Source organism: Lontra canadensis, unplaced genomic scaffold (genome assembly GCF_010015895.1).
Source record: "Lontra canadensis isolate GAN:19392208 unplaced genomic scaffold, GSC_riverotter_1.0 scaffold54, whole genome shotgun sequence".
Lineage (NCBI taxonomy): Eukaryota > Metazoa > Chordata > Mammalia > Carnivora > Mustelidae > Lontra > Lontra canadensis.
Genome location: NW_022631048.1, coordinates 11,405,832 through 11,428,317, shown reverse-complemented (window position 1 = coordinate 11,428,317; position 22,486 = coordinate 11,405,832). Strand labels below are relative to the sequence as shown.

The following is a 22,486-nucleotide window of genomic DNA, read 5'->3' as shown; positions in this document are numbered from 1 at the left end:
CAAGCTATTTAAATGCAAATGCTGTCCCTTGTTATTTTTCCCATATTAAGGGTGAGGCTCAGAGAGGCTGGCTTCTTTACCCTAAATCCACAGCTCATCAGCGGCAATGAGGTAGGGTCCCCGAATGCGCCCATGACTTTGCAGGAGGTGCTGTGTGTCTGTTTGACTCCTCTGCACCCCATGGCACCCAGCGCCATGCCCCACACCAGCGTTTGCCTAATAAATACTTTCTGAATGAACCGTGAGCAGGACACTTCAAAAGATGCGTCCAGCTTCTGGGAGAGAGCATCGTAGTGGAAAAGACACGAGCACTGCCCCAGCCGGCACTAATCCAAATCCATCTCCTTCCAGTGCCTAGGGCCTTGGATAAATCACTCAACTCACGAGAGCCTTGGGATTTGATCTTTGAAATGAAGTAATTAGAATGGTTTACTTAGTTATTCCGTGCACTGACAATAACACATAATATATCCTAATGTTTACAACAAGCCCACCAGAAATGGTGAAGATTCTTCCTGCCCAAGGAAACACGGGGTGTGAAATCGTTGTCGTGGCTTTGGAGTGACAGTGGAGCAAAGTCCCATCTTCTTCGGGGACTCGGGGCAGACGTCAGGTACTCTGTGGAACAGCAGGAGGCGGGGGAGTTTCCCAAGCCCCTGTCCCCCGATGGGGTGAGGCAGGGCGGGTCTGGTGTGCCCCGTGGACGTGAGTGCAAAGCACCGTAAGGCAGCTCAGTAATCGGGGGCTCAGACAGGGCGATGCCACACCCCGGGTGTCACCATCTTTTGGACCCTGGATGACAAACCAGCTACTGTACCAGCCAGCTAGCAACCGCGATGAGTGGGGACTTGGGAATCATCATTTCCCTACAGACAGAGAGACACCGACTTTCAGAGCTATGTTGCCAGTTTGGGTTATTTGAAAAGGAAAAAAAATTGTTTTGGTCTTTTCTAATTGCTTTTATTTTCTTAGTAAAATAGGAAAGGAAGACGTCAGCTGTGCATGAGAAAGGGGAGATTTATAGAAAATAACTTCCTTTGCACTGTGAGGCGGGGCTGTTGCCGGTGAAGCCCAGACTGGCTGCTTGGCGGCATCTGTCCGTGTCCGCAGGCGCTCCCAGTTCTGCACGTGCTCACACTGGCTAAGCACGTCCACGGCCCATGTGGTTTGCCACCCGAGAAGAGGGCAGGGCTGCCTGGGGGGATGGGGGACAATTTGGACCAAACACACTAATTGATAAAATAACGAGCATTCACCTTCGGCATTTTACACTTACTTGCTCACCAACACACACGCGTGGCAGGAAGAACGAGTGTGCGCCCCGTGGACACGACGTCTTGTCTGTTGCTGATGCAGTAGGCACGCTGAGGAGTCCTTGCGATGGTTGTCCTTAGGTAGAGCGAAATTTCGTGGCGTGCTGGGCTTAACTAGTGTGTGAATTAAGCATGAATTTAAGCACAGTCAAACATGGGGAGGGGGTCTTTGTGATCCGTGTGGATGCTTAGTGTTTAAATCCTTTGTTAACCGTTATGCAATCGATAATTCAGGGCAAATGTACGGTTATGGAGAGGCGTGTTAATAATTACAGTGTATATAAGATGCCTACTTATTCTTAGTATTTCTTTCCCTCCCTCCTTCTTCCCTCCCTTGCTCCCTCCTCTCCTCACCCCTCCATCTCCCCTCCCTGCCCCTCCCTCTTATTTCTCCCTCCCTCTCTTCCCTTCTGCTCTCACTTAACCCCTCCCTCTTCTTCTCTTCCCTCCTTCCCCTTACACCTCCCTCTCTCCCCTTCCTCCCCTCTCTCCTTCTTCCTTCCTCTTACCACTCCTCCCTTCATCCTCCCTCTCCCATCTTATCCCTCCCTTCCTCTCTTCACACCCCTTCTCCTCTCCCCTTCCTCCCTCTCCTTCTTAACCCTCCCTTCTTCTCACCCCACCCTCCCCTCTCACCTCCCTCTCTCTCTCCTTCCTCCTCTCATCCCTCCCTTCCTCCCCCCACCCCTTCCTCTCTCCCTTCCCCACCCCTCCCTTCCTCCCTCCCTGCCTTCTTCCCCTCCCTTCCTCTCACCCACACTCCCTCCTTCCCTTCTGCCAAACTATCAGGTCTGGTTCCAGCCACAGCCTTGGATTAAATCAAAGAAACTTCTGGGCCAGGAAAGGTGTCAGCTCTGCCTTCTACTCATTTTTGTATGCTTGTATCGCTCCTTTTATCTGTCAGAATCTTTATTTAAGCCACTCATATCCTTTATAGGTATGATTTTAGTAAAAGCCAGACAAAGCAATGGGACATTGACTCACAGGGGTCACAGAAAGCTGCTGTTGCTGAGCCTGAGGTCCAGTGAGGTGACCTCTGTCAGGGGAGACCGTGGGCAGCCTGGCTGAGGAAGGACACCAGAGGTCACCCACACCTTCAACATCAGGAATTCTTAGTTTCTGATAGGGTTTAGTGGAAGCAGAAACTAGGGCTTTGTGTTTGCTATTCCCAGGGTGGTGATGACTACCCCACGGGGCAGGCTTCAGGGGTTCTGGCTGAATCCAGGGGTCCTGGTGCCCAGGTGCAGAGCCCCTGGGTTGGAATCCTAACTCCAAACCATTGGCCGAGTGTGTCCCTGGGAGCTACCAGGAGCCACAGGTGAGGCTGATGGGACAGGCTCCTGGTGCAGCCTGAAGGGATGCCACGAAATGTCCAGGAGCTGCCCCGGAAGGGCCCTGGGCTGGGTGGTGCCCCTGCGTCCCTTCCAGATGGGGGCTCCCCTGGGTCCTCTGTGCCGTGGGCAGCTCTGGGTCTGGGAGCTGGCTTTGTGTGGGGACACCCTCCTCTGGGCGACCAGGGTCACGATCTTCAGCCTGATTGGAAACATCTCTGCATTTGCCGTTGTTTAATAGGAGCTGCCCAATTAAGGTATTGATCTTAAGCCGTGTTGGTTTTTCCCATAACCACTCCTCCAGCGGCCACCTGCCTTCTGCTGTGACCGGCTTCCAGCATCGAGGCTCTCCTGCAGGGGCTGAGTGCAGTGGGGGCCGCCGCGGCTGGGGGAGCGGCCAGGTGTGGGTGGGCTGAGATCTACAGTCAGGGTGAAGCCGGACGGTCCCTTGGCTACAGTGCCACTCTTTCTCATCGAGGACATAGAAATTCCTCCTAACTTTCGCACACTGTGTGTGTTGGGATCTGATAACACGATAATTCTGAGACGGATCACAAACAGCAAGGAATCACGCAAACATGAGGACTTCTCAGTATCACTCGAGTACTGCTATTTTAATCCAGAATACACGTGCGCTGGTATATTCAGAAATTAAGCATTTCTATATTTTAGTCCTTCTAGATTTTTAATGTTATGACAATGCGTCATCATGGCGTAACTTCTGAAAATTCTTTTGTTGTTGTTGTTTAGATTTTATTTATTTATTTTTGCCAGAAAGAGAGAGAGAAAGTGAGCAAGTTCACATGGTATCATGACATGGGAGGGGAGGGGCAGAGGGAAAGCAGACTCTTTGCTGAGCCGGGAGCCCGATGTGGGATTGCATCCCAGGACCCTGGGATCATGACATGAGCTGAAGGCAGGTGCTTCACCGACTGAGCCACTGAGGCGTCTGGAAAATTCTTTTTTAAAAAAGATTTTATTTTTAAGTCATCTCTACACCCAGCGTGGGGCTTGAACTCACAACCTTGAGATCAGGAGTCACAGGCTCTACCTATTGAAGTGGTCAGGTGCCCCCTGGCAATTCTTTTGATGCTAATTCCTTAAATATCCCTATTTCTTATTCATATTTGCCTTTCTTCTCCAAAATATTCTTACTTATACCCATTGATGCGCCTTTGGTAAATTTCTTAATCATCTTCATCTTTGCCCCCTTTAAAAAAAAAATCCTTTATTGATGTAATTGTGGTACCGTGAAATCCACTCAGTAGATTTTAGCAGAGGCGTGGGGTCGTGGGACCATCAGCACCAACAAAATACGGAGAGATTCTGTCCTTACCCCTTCTTCAGGGAATAATCCCTCCCTGCAACTTGCTTCTCGGCAACCTGCTTTATCTTTTCTTTCTCCAGATTCCCCCATCCCTTGTCCTTGGTGCTAATCACCCCAAAACAAGCCCAATAAGAAGCGAAGAGCCTCCTGCCAATCACTTGGGAGATTTCCCACGCGCTTCTCCGTTTCTTACGGTCATTCCTGCCTGCTACGCTCCATACATGCTTTGTGCATCAGAGATACTGAACAGGTGCTGGTCAGCCCTCACATAGCTTGCTTTTCTCTTGTGCACGCGCAGACGCTCAGAAAGACGCTCTCCATCTTAAGGGCAACCATAAACCAAGATGTGAAATACAGACTTAACAAAATATAATATTAGAGTCTTCAGACTTCTTTGACAAAGGTATCTTAAATTGGAAACATGATTAAGCCATTTAAAATTTTTCTTTTGTTTGATGGAGTCTATAAAGTATCTATCTCAGCCAATTTCGTCTTTTTACACCGGCCGGGATTGACTTTCTTGTCTTGTGTCTGTGATCGATCCGCAGTGAGCATAGCTGTGGGCACGTGGCCCGTGCTCCCCCTTTGTCCCCCTGTGTGTTTCCTGAGGACACTGCAGCAGGTGCACAGGGCCTGCCGGGGACACCCCCGCCTCTGCAGCTAGAGTGCGGGTTTCTTTTTAAACCCCAGTAAATGTCCTTGTGATTCAGGGCCCCTAGACGGGCTCCCAAGCCAGGGAGGCTAAGACGTAAAACCCTGATGTTGTGGTCACCATGTGTGTCCTAGTGCATGGAGTAAACCTTCCTTGGTGTGGTTGGGGGGTTGGGGAGATCTGGAGACCCCCGCCCGCCCACCAGCTGTGCACCAGAAGTACATGCAGAGCCAGCTCTGAAGCCAGGGCAAAAATCTTTCGATGTCATGCAAATGGAGTGAATTTTAGATTTTTAGTGGTGTATATATATACACGTGTGTGTGTGTGTGTGTATATATATATATATATATGGACTACTTTTTAAAGCAGTTTTAGGTTCACTGCAATACAGAGAAGGTACAAAGGTTTCCCATGTGTCTCCTGCCCACCCCAATTATCCAGAGCCTTCCCAATTATAAACATTGAAGTACATTTTTAATAATTGTGATGTGTTCAGTAATCTAGAAAGCAGAACCTGCCTGTGTGAGACGGACCGTTTTCTTCCCATCCAGCCTGGTACGTCCTATGTAGTGGGTTCCCTTTGTGCCTCCGTCAAGAAAGTTCTGGATGTCAGTCCCTCGGGTGCATGAGCTCAGATGCCCGCATCCCACAGAAGGGACGGCAATTTCTAGGAACCAAGGATTTCTGTAGAGTCTTCACCTTCCGATTTCGATTGTGCCTCTCGTGTCCCAAGGAGCAGAAGCATCGGATCTGGGGTCACAACTGAAGCGCATCAGGTGTCTCCTTACTCTCTGTCACTTTGCAAGAATGCCTGTTTCCAGGAGGTTGGTGACCTCAGTGTCTCTGCAGATTCCAGAACAGCCCTTCTGCACCGTGAGCCCCCACGCGGGTTTGTCGTCCTCAGACCAGGTTCTGTGTTTGGGGGCTGCCCTGTGACAGGAGTGGCGTGGTGGCTTCTTGCTTCTGACTGCCCGAGATGCGCGAGGCGGTCTGCTCTGTGGGGCGGCGAGAACGTGGCTCAGCCAGGTCCACGGCACCTGCTAGGCGTTTCCACTGTGCAGCTAATTTTCCTTTGCTCTTCATTTCTCATTGTTCCTTGAGGACGCGCCTTGAGACTCATTCAGTTCCCATTCCTCATGGTGCTGGTTCGGGTCCCCTGCCCTGTCCCCGGCCCGAGTGCATTAGGACCCTGACATCTGCCAGCTGGTGGGTCCTCTCATTCTGTGACATCTGCATTTCCTGGTCGGCATCACACAGAAACGGAGCACGTTCTCTTCACCCCATTTACTTGTCTGTATCCGTAAGGAGTCGTGGTTTCTTACACTATGCACCGCCACGGTCTGCCGCAATCCTGTTCACTTGATGCTGGAATCCTGCTGCATGTAGCCAAGCTGGTTTTGCATCTTTAATGTGTCCCCATTACATCTGCATGTCTTCTTGCTCTCTGACATAAGGGGGTGCTCCAGGCACATGGGGTGCATTCCCGCACCTGTGAGGGGGCCTGGCTGTCAGGTGCAGGCCTGATCGTGGGGCGCTACTGCTCCCTGCTCCCATCCTGGCTGTGGCTGGGGAGTCCCTGTTGCCCGGCTCTTTTGTCTCCACACATTGAAAACCAGGAGCTCACCTCCACGTGGCCCCTCCAAGGCCCAGCCAGTCACACTGGGTTTATCCAGTGTCCCCTCTTCGTATGAGTTCCTCGCGCTCTGACTGGGCCACACACGCCTTCCATTTCTCAGGGTCTTCCCTTGTCTGCTCCATCCACCTGCACATGGTAGCTCTCCAGAAGCTCCTCGAGCACCAGCGCTCAAAGACCCGCCTTCGGAACCTGGTCCCTCCCCTCCAGGGGCCATGGGTCCCTGTTTCAGAGTTGCCCTGGAGGCGTGGGGTCTGGTGCGGGGACGGATGATGGCCCCGAGAGTGTCTGTGTCCTTAATCCCCAGACCAGAGCTCATCAGCCGCACAGATCTCGGGCCAGGAAGGCAAAGGTCATCCTGGGTGGGGTGGTGTCATCAGAAGTGTGCCTGTCAGAAGGACATAGGAAGGTGTTGGGTGGGAGGTGATGATTTCGCGGAGGCCAGGATTGGGGTGATTAGCTTTGAGCGTGGAGTGCAGGGCCCAGAGCATGGGCACGAGAGCCTGTAGGCGCCACCAGGACCTGTGAAAGGCAAGAGGGGCATTCCCTCTCGGGGTGCACAGAAGGAACCAGCCCAGGACGTCCACGGTAGACTTTCGACTTCCAGAGCCATCTGAGGATAAATTGGCACTGCTTGAAGACCCCATATTTGCAGTCATTTGTTACAACAGCCATCGCGAACAGATACGAGATCCTCCAAATTGACAAAATCCCACTGTGTGCTCCATGAGCCACGTCAGGGGACAGATCTGCCTGGACTGGCCAGTGACCCTCACGGTCCTTAGCACCAGAGCTCTCTCCACGGGTTTTACCATCTTAAAAGACTTTCTTCTGGGGAACTGATAAAACACACAGCTGTGTTCAGGCTGTGGCTGAAGTTTGGGAATTCTTCCCGTGCCTGCATGGGTGGGACAATGCCGTCCCTGTCCCGCAGAGTCGGCTAGCCTCACGGATGCCGCCAGCGCTGCGCATCTCCGGGAAGAAGTCCATCAAACTGACACTTTAAGTGCAGTTCGAGTCCGGGGGCTGAGACGATGTGACGAGGGGGTGGCCTCACCCCGCGGCCTGAGGGATTGACGGCATACTCCGTGTGGAGCTGACCTCGGGCTGCCGTCAGGGCTCACACCCCACAGTGCTCCTCGACTGGGAAAGCATCAGCCCCCAGACGAAGATTCTGGAACCTTTGCACGTGCCGCTCCTTGAGAACAAAGAGCGGAAATGCCACAGGCTGGGCCCTTCATTGTGCTCCTGCTGCATTATAAGTCACTTCCACACCGGCCAGTGCCCTTGAGATTTCATTTCTTCCCCCCGTTTTATTGACATGCACTGTGGTATGCGGTTAGGGCGAGCGACGTAGTGACTTGGTTTGTGTCTGTGTTGTCCGGATGGCTGTCGGCAGCCCCGCCCACGTCCTCCCCTCCCACGGCCCCGCCCACGTCCTCCCCTCCCACGGCCCCGCCCACGTCCTCCCCTCGCACGGCCCCGCCCACGTCCTCCCCTCGCATGGTGGTTCTCTTCCCGAAAGAGCTTCCCTAACCTACTCTCTCGGCAGCGTTCAGCTGCACAGCCTGGTGCTGCCAACCAGAGTCTCCACACCGTGCACCAGCTCCCCGGGACTGACTCATAACCGCGCGTTTGTATCTTTTGACCCCCTGGACCCACGTGACTCCTGCGCTCCCCCAGCAACCAACGGGTCTGTTCTCTGTTTCTTTCTTTCTTTTCTTCTTTTTACTATTCCACCTATAGGTGAGATCATCGGGTATTTTTCTTTCTCTGACTTACCTCACTTAGCCCAACGCTCCACACAGTTTATCCACGTTGTTGCAAATGACAGAAGTCCCTTCCTGTTTATGGTTGCATAATATCCCATTGCACGCACGTGTGTGTGCATGTATGTGCACGCGTGTGTGCACGTGTGTGTGCGTACACACGCATATACCACCTCTTCTGTATCCGCTCATCCATGGATGGACCCTCAGCCCTCAGGCTCATTCCGCGTCTTGGCTGCTGAAACACGGGGAGCGGCTGTCCCTTCAATGCGGGGTTTTTCACTTCTGTTGGAAGAATTCAACAGAGTGGAATTGCTGGGTCACAGGGTAATTCTGTTTTTCACTGTTTGAGGCCCCTCCATACTGTTTTCCCGAGTGTCTGCACTGGTCCGCGTTCGCCCACAGCGCACGTAGGGCTCCCTCTTCCCCACATCCTCACCGACAGCTGTGATTTCTTGTCATTTGGATGATAGCCATCCTGACGGGTCAGCTGGTTTACCGTCGTGGGTTAGGTTTTCATTTTCCTGATGCTGAGAGACAGTGAGCGTGTTTTCATGTGTCTGTTGGCCGTCTGCGTGTCTATTTGGGTCGGCTGCCCATATTTTAAAAGATTTTTTTATTTGTTGGGAGAGAGAGCAAGGGTGAGCAGGGGGACGGGCAGACAGAGAGGGAGAGACTCAAGAAGACTCAACGCTCAGCACTAAGGCCGACACAGGGCTCGATCCCACGACCTTGACATGGTGACCCGAGCCGAAATCAAGTCAGATGCTCCACCCAACTGAGCCATGCCATCACCCTGAAATAAAAATCTTTATAAATGCCCTGGCTGAGGGCTTCTCACTTGAGGCCTCAGGGCCCTCCTCGCAAATGGGGGTAACAGTCCTGGTGTCACTGGTTGGGCTGCGAATTAATTGGGGTAACACATCATGGGCTTGCCCCTTCGTACTTCCTCCTCCTCCTTCCACTTGGCTCCTCCCAGGACCAGGCTTTGGGAGCTTCCCTTGGGCGAGCATGTTCTTTCCACTCTGTCTAAAACGCACTCCCTGCTTGCCACAGTTCTGTCCTGTGTCTTATTATTAGTATTTATCCTAAGGGGAAACTAAGTCAGAGAGGCAGAATCGCTTTCCCCAGGGGACACCCTGGCACCATGCTGCAATTAATTATTAATCAGTATTATTATTATTGCTGGTGGTGGTTCCCGTCATGGCCTTGAGGCTTGCCTCTTTTTCTTGGAGCCTTACTGGGAATCCGAGGGGTTATCTTACGAATACAAGTGAGCACACCAGCTCTCATGAAACCTGCTGGCCTTTGACTGGGGCAGGACTCGGGATCTCTGTCAGCAGGATTCTGTCCTCGAACGGAGTATGCGTCTCTCCCTGTAGCCCTACTCGCTTGCTTCTCCTCTCCGCTGCCGTTTCCCCGTCTTCCCTGCGGGCTGGAGGCTCCTCCGGGCACCCAGGGATAGTCAGTGCCTTGTACTTACTTCCTCAAATAAGCAATTGACGCAGTCAGACAGGGTGCTGTTTACAGACACCACAGTGCAGGCTGGGTGCCGGCCGTCATCCGCTGAACCTCAGCCGCTGGTCGTCGCCACCCCTGCTCCGGAGGCCATGCAGGTGATGCTCTGGGCACTGGGTCCCCAGCCTGCAGGTGCGGAGCTGGTCGCACCTGCCACGAGGAGCCTCGAGCTCAAGCCCGCGCCCCAGCCTTGCCCACGGCAGTGGTCACTGCCCGGTTTTCATGCAGGAAATGCCTGCCTCTCGCTAGCACCTGTCGAGGTCATGTTAGGGATGCCCTCTCATGCCTCCAAGGACCCTGTCGAACCTCCAGGTGTGGCTCTGGGGCTTGGATAGTTGTTCTGGCTCAGATGGCACCTCGCTGCTCTCTCTGATGTGGGCCCAGTCCTCGGATCTGAACACACTGAAGCTGGGCTTGGGTTTCCAGCACCAGCTGAATAGGGACCTCGAGCCGTTACTTAAACAGACTACTCTGGGCGTCATGGCACACCATGGAAAAAACACGTCCGGTGGGGGTTCTCACGCATGGCATCCCACATGCTGAATAAGCTGGGTCACCCAGTGTCTAGGATGCTGGTGCAGCCGGCCCTAAACTCACATTGTGCTGGGCACACCTTCTTGGAACCTGCTGTGCTCTGCCTTCTCCTGCCTTTGGGTTGGACCGGCCTCTGCCTGTAAGTGCCCTGAGGTCCACGGTCAGCTTTCCTTCCTCTGTGCCCTGTGAGCAGCCTTACAAACAGTTTGCCACAACCTGGGTGGCCTTGGCTCCAGGCCAGCACAATGAAAAGCAAACAATGTGTGTATGAGTGTGGGGTATATTGTCATCACGACCTTGTTGGGTGACTGAAGCCAGGAAAAGCAATGTGTTGTGGAAATGAGTATGAATAATAGGAAGCTCTCTTTTTAATGCTCCAAAAGGTGTTCCTGATGCTTTTGCAAGGTTCCAAGAAGCAGCCAGGGGCCGAGTTGGAGCCACAGGACCAGAAGCCTCCAGAGCCTGCTCCTGGCTACTGTAAGTACGCGGAATTGTTTGCATTTCTGCTGTGGGGAGAATGTCAGCATCCTTCTCTCGAAAGCCCTTGTGTGAGGGTCTGATAGAAAGGCCTGGAGAAGGTGACTGGAGAGACAGGGTACCGTTCAGGGGCAGAAAGCTGAGGGTTTCGTCTTACCTTGTGTAAAACAATGGTGGGTTTAGCGTGCGGCTTTCTCTCTTCTTTAGAACCCAATGTGTTACATTAGCAATTTCTTAGCATGCAAAATCAGTCTTGAAAAGCATGCGTCTTTCTTCCCTTTGTCTCCCGAATCCAACCAATCCAGCCTGCATTCTCGGGGTGCCTAGGATGTGCAGGCACGTTGCCAGGAGTGGGTTTACATAGAGAAAACTCCCGGTGTGAGCCTCGCCTTCCTGGAGCTTCTGTCCATGCTGGAGCTCCATGCGGACCGAGGTGCTGAGGGCCAGGTCTCCTGGCAAGCGCGTTCATGGACACCACAGACTGGACTGACTCTGGGTTTGGTTTCTGGGTGTGTGGCTGCAGTTCCAACGAATCCAGGGCTGCTTGTGAGCAGTAACGCGCCCCGGAACGCTGAGCTGGGCTCTGGAGGCAGGCGGGCAGCAGGACACATGTCCTCCTTGGGGGACTCCAGTCCACCAGCCATCCAGGGCCAGGGAGAGGCAACAAAAATTACATACATTAGGGGTGTTGTGTCTGGGGTGTGCCGTGTCACACGCTCCCCAGCAGCATGGGACAGGTCCGTTTGCCCCGTGTCCCCTAGAGCTTGGTATTCCCGGGTTCAAAAAACAAAACAATGCTATTTTAAGCATTATAACTGGTTTGCAGGTTTCTCATTGTGTTTTTAAATTTTTTAAAAAAGTTATTTATCTGTTTATTTGACACAGAGAGAGAAAGAGTGAGAGCATGCATGCACACAAGCGGAGGGGTAGAGGGTTAGAGGGGCAGAGGGAGAGGAAGAAGCAGGCTCCCCGCTAAGCAGGGAGCCTGATGCGGGACTCAATCCCAAGACTGAGATCATGACCTGAGCCAAAATCAAGAGATGGCCACTTAACCGACTGAGCCACCCAGACACCCCTGTGTGCAAGCCTTTTGTGGGCATATATTTTTGGGGTGTAGTTGCCAAGGAGCGTTATTGCTGGATCGTATGTTTACCATGTGATGGATGGGGCTGCTGCACTGTTCTTTCCAGGGGCCGCACACTTGACATGCCCCTAGCACGACGCGCCTCCTGTGTCCGTCCTCGCACACCAGCTCTTGTGATCACCTGTGCTCTGGACTGCAGACAGCTCTGTGGGGTGGGGTGCGGGCTCGCTGTGGTTGGACTTGCACTCTCCTCATGGCTAAGGATGTCGACTCTCCTTTCGTGAGCTGGTGTTTGCACATCTTCGTGGGAGAAATGTCTCTTTGTATCTTTTATCCATTTTTAAGATTGGGCTAATTTGATTTCTGGAGTTGCAAGAGTCTTTTATGATGAAATTGTAATAAGTGTGATGTGAACTGTGGGTTTTTCATAGACGCCTTTTATGAAGTTGTGGATGTTCCTATTTATTTCGGTTTGATGAGAGGTTTTATCATGCGAGGGTGGTGAGAATTGCCAAATGCCTTTTCTGCATCTGTTGAGATGATTGTGGGTTTTTCGGCCTTCTTTATTGACGTGATGTATTAGAATTGATTTTTAGATGTTAAAGCAGCATTCCATTCACCAATTCAGACCAGTTCCACTTGGTTTCGTAGTACATAATTCTTTTAATAGACTGATGGATTTGATTTGTTAGTATTTTGTTGAGGTTTTTGAGTCTGTATTTGTAAGAAGTATTGGTCTATAATTCTGTTGGTTTTGTTTTTCTGTTGATGTCTTTGCCTGGCATTGCTATTATGGTATAACTCACCCCAAAAATGAACTGAGAAGTCTTTCCTTCTCTTATATTTTTTGCAAGTGTTTGTGAAGAATTCATTCTTTAAATGTTTGGTAGAATTCACCAGTGAAGACATCTGGGCCTGAATTTTCCTTGTGGGTAGTTTATTTAAAAGTTAATGTTTTGGGGTACCTGGGTGGCAGAGTTGGTTAAGTGGCTGGCTCTTGGTTTGGGCTCAGGTCATGATCTCAGGGTTGTGAAATCAAGCCCCCCGATGGGTTCTGTGCTCAGCAAGGAGTCTGCTTGAGATTCTCTCCACCCCTCTCCCTCTGGTCCTCCCCAACCCCTACGCTTTTTCTCTTTCTCTCTCATGGATAAATAAATCCTTAAAATTTAATATTTTAAATTTTAAAATATATTTTATATATATAAATATTTAAAATATTAAAATTTAATCTTTTAAATTTAATATTTTAGTTTCTTTACTTGTTATACATCTATTAGGTTATGTATTTGTTCCTGAATCGGTTTCTATGTTTTGCGTCTTTCTAGAAAAGCACACCACATCATGTGAGGTGCCTGATTTATTGGCCTACACCTGTCTATAACATTATTGCTAGTATTGAAAATTATTAATAATATATATCGTGTTATAGTAAATATTATTAACATAATCTTATTATTATTAATAGCATTATTGCTATCATTGATGATCCTTTTTATTTAGCTGGGGTCAGTAGGAACAATCCTCTTTCATTTCTGAGTGTAAAAATGTACACTTTCTCTCTTTTTCTTGGTTCATCTAGCTAACCTGTGGTCAGTGTTGTTAATCTTCTCAGGCAATCAGCTTCTATTTTCAGTGATACTCTATTGGTTTTCTAGTTTCTAGGTCCCTAATTTCAGCCGTGATTTTCATTATTTCATTCCTTTGGCTCCCTTTAGATTTGGTTTACTCTTTTTCTCCTGATTGGAGATCTTTCTTCTTTTATATCAGTATTTACATCTATAAGTTCCCTTCTGCACACCACTTCCATGGATCCCATAGTTTTGGGATTTCATATCTTCACTTTCATTTATCTACAAGTATTTACAAACTTTCCCTTTGGTTTCTTTCTTGGTTCATTGGCTTTTTTAAGATTATGTTTTTATTTTTTAACATTTTAAAAAATAGTTATCTGTTTAAGTCATGTCCACACCCAACGTGGGGCTCAAACTCATGACCCTGAGATCAAGAGTCTCCAGCTCTTCCAACTGAGCCAGTCAAGCACCCCCGGGATTATGTTTTTAAATTTCCACATATTTGTGAGTTTCCCAAATTACTTTTTGTCATTAAAGTCTAATATCACTCTACTGGACCAGTGGAAAAAATGTCATATGATTTTGAACCTTTCTTTAATTTATTAAGGCTTGCGTTATGGGCTAGAATAATGGTCCATCTAGAGAGAGCTCCTTGTACTCTTGAGAGGAACGTGTGTCTGTTGTGATGGGTGGAGTGATCTATTGATGACCCTTGTGTCCACCTTGTCTACACAGCTATTCAAGTAGAAGAGCTCTGTCCTTGTTGATATTCTGGTTGCTTATCTTATCCATTAATGAAAGTTGCGTGATGTTGTTTCTGACTCATTGCTGGATTGCTTGTTCTGCCCATTACTTCTGTCAGATTTTGTCTCATGTGTTTTTGGGTTCCTCAGTGGCACAAATATTACTTTTAATCTCTTCCTGATGGAAAGCTTGTTTCATCTTTTGTAGTCATTTTCCTTGTTGTATTCTTCCTGACCCTTTTAGTCCATGCTCACACTGTATCTGACAAACCAGTTTCTCAAGAACTTCATGGAACTTCCTTGGATTCTGATAGTATTCCTCCATTAGCTCAAATCCAGACCGTTTTTAGATCATTTCTTCTCTGTTTGTGGTTCTGCAGAGATGGTGGGGGGCAGAGGTGACCACACCATGAAGCTTTCTAGAAGCCTTCTGCTTTGGTTGAATAGGTCTCTGAGACACAGTCATAATTTTTATTCTATTTCTTACGTAGAGAGTTTATTAGCAGAGGAGAATGCCAAATGATGGGTAAATAAATTAGTGAATTGTTCATATTGTGATTGTTCATATTGTTCATATTTATTTATTGATTTACTCTTGTATTTACGATATACCTAATATGGATTTCAGCATGTTCAGGTGTACGGTTCTGTGGCATCGGGTACGTTCACACTATTTTGCACCCATGACCACTATCTATCTCCAGAGCTCTTTCCCCTCCTCCAACTGAAACTGTACACAGTAATGACTAGCTCTCCCTCCCCCTCCTAACTGCGGGCAGCCACAATTCTACTTCTGGTCTGTATGAATTCCACTGTTCTAGATACCTCATACTAGAGGAGCTGGGCAATACTTTCTCTCTTGTGGTCGGCTTATTTCAACCAACATAATGGCTTTAAGGTTCATCCACAGTATAGCTCATGTCAGAATTTATCAGACGGAGAAGATAGTATATGTGGGAAGGGTCCCAGAGTTTCCAGGCGTCTCTGGGAGCCATTCTCCCTGAATTGCCAAGTGTTCACCAACCTGGAAGCTCTCTGAACACCATCCTTTGGGGGTTTTATGGAAGCTTCATTACACAGGCATGACTGATGAAATCATGGGCCATTGGTGATTGATCCAGCCCCTCTCCAGTCCCTGGAGGTCAAGAGAAAGGGAATGAAAGTTCCAACCCTGTAATTAGGTTGTGGTTCCCTGGTCCTTAGTTTGATGAATTCCAGAAGTCACCTCATAAAGCTCATTAATATAACAACAGACACCCTGTTCCTTTAATCTCTTAGGAAAATCCAAAGGTCCTAGGAGTTCTGCAAGAAACAAGATGGACGAAGACCAAATACACACTTCATATTATAAATCACAGCATCACAATACCACCAACCCTTATCAGGGCTCTCTCTGGGCTCATTCATCTCTGGCAGAATTTAGTTCCTGGTGGCTTTAGGACTGAGGTCTGCACGTGTTCGCTGGGGGCAGGTGGATTTGCTCTCAAGTTCGTAAAAGTCATCCTGGAATCTTAGCCACCCGGTCCCCTCAGAACAGAACATGCCTCTTCTTAAGGTCAGAGGGGGAATCTCTGTTTCGGTTAACCTAAAGTCAAAAGATTAGAGAGTGAATAGATTTGCCAGAACTTCTCACCTTCTTCTGTACACTGTAATCATAGGAGTGAGAGCCACACATTGAAGGTCTTATCCACACTCAAAGGGAGGGGATTGGAACCTTCTATGAAGTAAAAATGATTGGGGGACCATTTTAGGCTTTTCCCTACCAAAACCATTATTATAATATGCTACACTGAATTCCCCTACATGCTTATTAGCCACTGAAATTTCTCATTTTATGACACGATTGTTGCTTACTTTTGCTCATAAATTTTATATTTTTGAAGAACAGTGTCTTAAATTTGTTTTGCTAGCTTCTAATGCTTACATCTTATCACAAACGGCGTATTTCTTGATAGCACTATTTGATGAATTTTTCCACGGTACACACCTGTGTCATCACCACCAGGTCAAGGTAGAGCATTCCCAGCACCTGGCCGGGCCCCTCTGCCCTTTCCTAGTCAGACCCCATCCCCCAAACATGATGCTCTCACCTTCTGATAATCGTGCGTTGCATTGGGAGTCATGTGAATGGCACCACCGTGAATCCATGGAAGTCTGTTTTTCCTTATATTTTATCTCTCAGATCCATTTATGTTCCTGCTTGTGTCATTTCTTTGTCATTTCTTTGTAGTCACATTCTACTGTACATATCGTAATTCTCTCTCTCTCCCTGTGTTAACAAACTTTACTTCGACTGGGCATACACATTATTTTCTCTTTTTATTATTAGCATTTTACCTAAAGGGTTTCACTTCTGAGCATTCATTTATTTTAAGGTACATTAGTTAGTGACCTTCTTATGTAAGCGAATTTAAGGAAAATATGATTATGTTCTCATAAACATTTTGTCATCATTGAGAACTCAGGGTGATTTACATTGGAAATGTATTGCCTGCATACATTCTTCATTATGCTTATGCACCTGGTTTAAAAAAAATGATAATTTCATGTTCTGAATTTGGGGAACATTATGAAAATCCATGAAAATATGTTAGAAATAAAACATGTGTGAAAAAAGCTAACATTAGGTGAAAAAGAGTGGTATTTTAAATTTAAAGAAGAACCCCGGAGGAAGGAACGTTATAGTGTTTTCTATTACCATTGTAAAATATGATCTAAAAATGAGATTTTATTTGTCATTCAAATTACAAATTATGGAACTGGAAAATACACCATTAAAAAATCTATTTAAGTGTTTCATTACTAAAAAAGACACTAGACCAGGATTCATTAAAACAAATTTGGTATGACATTGCCTGCATTTGCTGATTTTATTGTATTCTGCAAATCTTCCCGTGGAGCGCAACAGGAGATATCTACTTAAATGAAATTTACATTATTTTGCAGATAGGAATTCATCAAAATGCTCGATCAGGGTTTTGGAGAGAGTATTTGTTAATGTCTTCTGGGTACAGTACTTTTGTCACTCTTTGGCGACGGCAACATGACACGATCCACACTAGAGAGAGGAAGTTTCTAGAATAATCACATACAAAACATTTCTCCTCCTGTTGGTGCCCTCAGAAATTACTTTTTTGCTATGATTCCTGCTCCAGGCTGCCCCTGCCTGTGGGTATCCCTGTCCTCCACGCTCGCCATATGTCTTCAGAAACAGTCTTCTTTGGGGCTAGCTCTCAGATAACTCACTTCTGGCTCCTCTGAGAGATTGATGAAGGCCAAAGAAAATAGAAAATATATATTTGTTAAACGTGGGGGGCCTAGAAGTGCCATAGAAGTGAGTTATGAAGACCGATGCCTGGATCGGAATGGTCATCCTTGAGCATGCCACGTGGGCTGCGGAACTCACTCCTTGGAGCATGGGGCCATCTGTTAGCTGCCTGCAGCACGCTGGACGCTGACTGGCACTCTCTGTGCATTTTCTCACTCAATCCTCCTGCTCAGTTTGGAAACAGGCTTTCTGCAGTTGTTATTTGGGTGTGGACACTGAGCTGTAGAGAACTTGCCTGATTTGCCCAGACCCTGGTAGGTCCAACATGAAAGAAACTCCCACCCAGCCAGAGCACCTGCTCCTTGCATCTCTTTGAGTCTGTCCCTTTTCCTGAAAAGGCTTTTCCAAGCCCCCGCCAACTAGCGTTTCTCACAGTGTTTGAAAGAGGCATGGGTGACCGGATTAACTCCTTGACTTCCCAAAAGATGTAGCGATCTCACAGCAAAATGCTGACCTACAGAATTTGTTATTTGTGCACAGACTCACTTTCTGTTTCTGTGGCTCTTGGGTGGGACCTGAGAACTTGCATTTCTCGTGGGCTCCCAGACGATACAGTGGGTCCAGGCACTACCCCTTGACACCCGCTGCTTTGGTGTGATAGCTAAAGGAAAAGTCTTAGAATCACAAATTCTGGATCTGTTCCTTTCTCCTGATTCCCAGCGATGTGCTGGTGTTGTGGACTGAACTGTGTCCCCCAGATTTGTATATGGAGCCCCCAGTACCTCAGCATGTGTCTGTATTTGGAGATACAGGATCTTGGAAGGGTAATGGAGTTAAACTGAGATAATATGAGTAGGTCCTAACCCAGTCTGACTGGTGTCCTTATAAGAAGGGGAGATTGGGCCACAGAGATAGCAGGAAGACCCTGTGGGGACGATCTGCCAGCCAAGGGGGAGGCCTCCAAGGAAGCCAACCCTGCAGGCAGGCACCTTGAACTTGGACTTCTAACCTCCCGACCGAGATGTAAATGTCTGCAGCTCTTCCTTTGGAAAAACAAAGCAGCAGAAGAGAACCCTGGTGTGCAGTATAGCAGGGCTCTGGAGCTGATTCATCGAGGGAGCAATAACTCCTGTATCCCCCTCCCCAGCCCCTGGCGACTGCTCTGCTCTGCTCTGTGTGTAAGAGTTTGACTATTTCAGATTCTTCCAATAAGTGGCATCAAGCAGTATTTGTGCTGCTGCAAGTGGCTTAAGTCACTTGGAATAATGTCCTCCCGGCTCATCAAGGCTGCGGCAGGTGTCAGCTTCCATCCTATTTAAGGCTCCACTATGTATGCACGTGTGCGTGTGCGCACACTCACATGCCACATTTTCTTCCTCCATTCATCTGCTGATGGACTTTGCTGTTGTGTATAATGTACAGCACATTTAGAATGACAGCACTGAATGGGGTTTCTTTGAGATCTTGTTTTCATGGGTATCCGCAGAAGTGAGACTTATGGATCATATGGTGGTTCGGTTTTTGTTTTTGTTTTTTTTTAACATTTATTTGTTTTAGAGAGAGAGAGAGAGCACACATGCATCAGTGTTGGTGGGGGAGAATGGAGGGAGGAGCAGAGAGAGAGGGGGAGAAGCAGGCACAGAGCCTGACACGGGGCTTGATCCCAGGACCCAGAGAGCATGACCTGGGCAGAAGTCAAGAGCTGGATGCTCAACCGGCGGAGCCACCCGGGGGCCCTCCAGTAGTTCTGTTTTTGACTCGTTGAGGACCCTCCCTGCTATTGTCCGCAGTAACTGCACGAGTTTGCATTCCCACCTACAGTACACAGGGTTCCAGTTTCTCCTCATTCCCAAGAAAATCTTCTGCACAGCAAAGGATTTGGTAGAATGAAAAGGAAATCCACTGACTGGGAAAAAGTATTTGCAAACCACATATCCAATATGGGGTTAATGTGCGAAGTATATCGGGAACTCCTATAACTTAATGGCAAAAAGACAAGTAGCCCAATTAAAAAATGGGTGAAACACTTGAACAGACATTTTTCCAAAGAGAACATAGAGCGGACAACAGGTGCATGAAAGGTGCTCAGCATCGCTTGTTATCAGGGAACTGATCCAAACCTTGTACCTGTTAGGATGGCTGTCATCCAAAAAAAAAAAAAAAAAAAAAAGAGAGAGAGAGAAAGGAAAAGAAAACATGGATACTTATTGAAATGCCTTAGGCCCAACTTCCATAAATTTTAGTTCTGAGACCTAGACATCTACAGGTTTTAACAAGCACACCAGTGTCCTTTGATTCAGGTAGGCTGTGGCCACCACCGTGAGAAACATCTGGTTAGAGTCTTGTCAAGCGCAAAGTTCAGGTGAACAGTCACAGATCCTTCTGATACAGAGTGAATCTGGGAAATGGTTGTTTTCTCTTTGTAAGGCTTTTTCATGACTTTCTCGTCTCCTTTCTCCCTTCCCTCCCTCCCTCCCTCCCTCCCTCCCTCCCTCTCTCTCTTCTTCCCTCCCTCTGTTCCTTCCTTCCCTCCCAATCCCCCTCTCTCCCTTCCTCCCCTCTGTCCCCTCCCTCCCCTTCTCCCTCCTCTTCCCCACCTCCCTCTCTCCCTTTCTCCCTCCCTCTGTCCTCAGCCTTACTCCCTAGGTGAAGCCCGAGGTTGCGGTGAATTTCTCCGCCTTCGTTCTTCAGTACCGCTTTACCTGAAAGTTTCTCCTTTTCCTCCCACAATGTAATCCTGCGTGTTCCATTCCTAATTGCTACTCCTTGTGGTGACGAAAAGCAAGTTGGCAGTGCTTAATCTGACGGGTCCGCAACCTCTCGTTCGGTTTCCCAGACCGTCCTGTTTGAACAGCCTCTCCCATGAGCGAGCCGGTAATTCTGTGCCTGTTCAAAGCACTGCTCCAGATTCTGCCTGGGTCTTGTGGGCTGAGCTGCGGGGTTCAACCCGGAGTGCTGTCTTTTCTGCTTTGTCCACCTTTCCTCAAACTTCAAAAACTGCCCTCCCCGCAAGCAAGGTGGGGCGGAAACGTGCCTGCTTCCAGTTCCACCTGCCGAGGAACGCTGGTGTTCCAGGTTCACTGAAATCAGCAGCGAGCTCACGGCAGGGTGCTTCACAACAAACGGTCTGCCAGAATAAAGCCGGCATCGAAACACACCCAGCGGCATGACGGCCGGTGGCAGGTGCCAGGAATCAGCGGCTTGGCTTCCGTCAGGGGCTGTGAGGAGTTGGAGTCCAGGACTCCGGGGAGAGGCAGTGAGGCTTGCCGCTCAGAGCTGCCCAAGAAAGGCCCAGAGGCTGGTGGGGGAGGCTACCCAGCCTCGCTCCCGGAATTGAAATCTCACCTTCCTGTGGACTATTCGACAAAGAACCTCTCCTCTTCCCGTGTGGTCCTCGCCTTCAGTGTCCTGGTGGAGACACTGGGCCAGTCGAGGTGGGAGTAGCTCTGGGGAACCTTTACTGGCACCTCTGTTGTAGGGGTCAAGGGTGGGCCTCCTGAATTGGGCCATTTTGGTGTATTGAATTTTTTTTTTTATTTTATGTATTTGAGAGAGAGAGAGTGAGTGAGAAAGAGAGCATGACCACAGGGGAGGAGCAGAGGGAGAGGGAGAAGCAGGCTTCCTGCTGAGCGGGGAGCCCGATGCAGGGCTTGAACCAAGGACCCCGGGATCATGACCTGAGCCGAAGATAGCCACCCAGGTGCCCCACCATATTGAATGTTTTAAATAAGTGTTACTTAGGGGACAGCCTGTGCCACAGGGACACTCAGATCCTCTTGTCCGCCTGCCCTGGAAAGCAGGAAATGAATGTCCCCTGTGAAAGGGGAGGCGGGGGGATGTCCTCATCACCAGGCACTGGGACTTCAGAGCTAAGGAAGCCGTAGAAACAAACCTTGCTATTTCTTCCAATCTAACACCTCAGCTTTGATTCTGCCCAGAACTCCTTAAAGCCCCCAAACGCTTGTTTGCTTGGCTCTGCCAAGTACTCACAAATCTGTTGTCTCCTTGTCTAAAATAGATCAAAACTGCCAGCTGTGGTCCCGTCTTCAGGTTGCAGTTTTATTATTGGGGCTCTGTGTGCATGTCATAAAACTCCCTTGCTGGGATCGGAGCCAGAGAACAGGGCTGGGGTCGGAATGCCCACCGAGCGCAGGAGAAAGTAGCCCTACTCCTATTACCCATCAATCCAGTGGGACTTTGGAGAGAATTTTTCTTTTCAGCTTTGAAAACCCATTGGTGGGACCATAGAGGGGCTTCGGAAGGACCTGCTTTTGGTGCCTTGAAAAGAAAAAAATCCCAAATCCGTCATGATGCGTATAAATGTCATACAATACGTGTTTTCACCAGAATGAGGACTGAGGATGACCTTGGCAAAACCTTTGTTTTATAGATGAGAAACTCAGAGACCTCGGCCCTTCTGCAGGGTGAGAGGTCTTTCTGGGAGGCAGGGCTGGGACCCATGGGTGCTGGTGCTTGGTGGTGGTCTCCCCCAGAGAATGTCCACCCAAGGGCTCTACTCATTCCCAGGCACGCTTCACATTATCAGGGTCTGCAAACTCTGTCTTTTTATTTTTTAAACAAATGGAAGGTTTGGTCACGCACACCTGTGGGCACTGTTTTTCCAAGAACATTGGCTCGTTTTGGGTCTCTCTGTGTCACATTTTGGTAATTCTCGGAGCATTTCAATATGCCAAAGTTTTCATTATTATGGCATTTTTTAGGGTGATCTGTGATCAGTGATCTTGGATGTGACTCTTATGATTGTCTTGGGGCACCACAACCCGTGCCCTTACAGTACAACAATGAACTTAACTGGCGAATGTTCCCCTGGACAGCTGGTCCCCCGTCCCTTTCCCACTCCTCAGGCCTCCCAATTCCCTAACACACAACCAGATTGAAATCAGGTCCATTAAAATCCCTGCAAGGGCCTCCAAGTGTTTAAGGGACAGAAGGAGTCACACAGCTCTCACTTTAAGTCAGAAGCGAGGAATGATTAAGCTTAGTGAGGAGGGCGTGTTGAAAGCCAGCATCGTTCAAAGCCTACCCCTCTTGCACCGATGAACCACATGGTGAACACAAATAAGTTCTTGAAGGAAATTCAAGGGCTACTCCTGCAAACTCATGAATGGTAAGAAAGCACAGCAGCCTTGTTGCTGACGAGGAGGGAGTTTTGATGGTCTGGACAGAAGATGGAAGCAACCATAGCATTCCCTTACGCCAAAGCCCCACCCAGAGCAAGGCCCTGACTCTTCAGTTCTGTGAAGGC

At 48.7% G+C, this 22,486-nt stretch overlaps 1 protein-coding gene across 1 annotated transcript in view; it reads left to right on the top strand.

Moving 5' to 3' along the window:
• ABCA13 (ATP binding cassette subfamily A member 13) overlaps positions 1-22,486 on the top strand; it is a 298,434-nt gene that overhangs the window by 146,506 nt on the left and 129,442 nt on the right. The window contains exon 39 of the mRNA XM_032874934.1: positions 10,461-10,554. Within this exon, the coding sequence (XP_032730825.1) occupies positions 10,461-10,554 (94 nt within the window). The remainder of the gene's footprint in view (positions 1-10,460; positions 10,555-22,486) is intronic.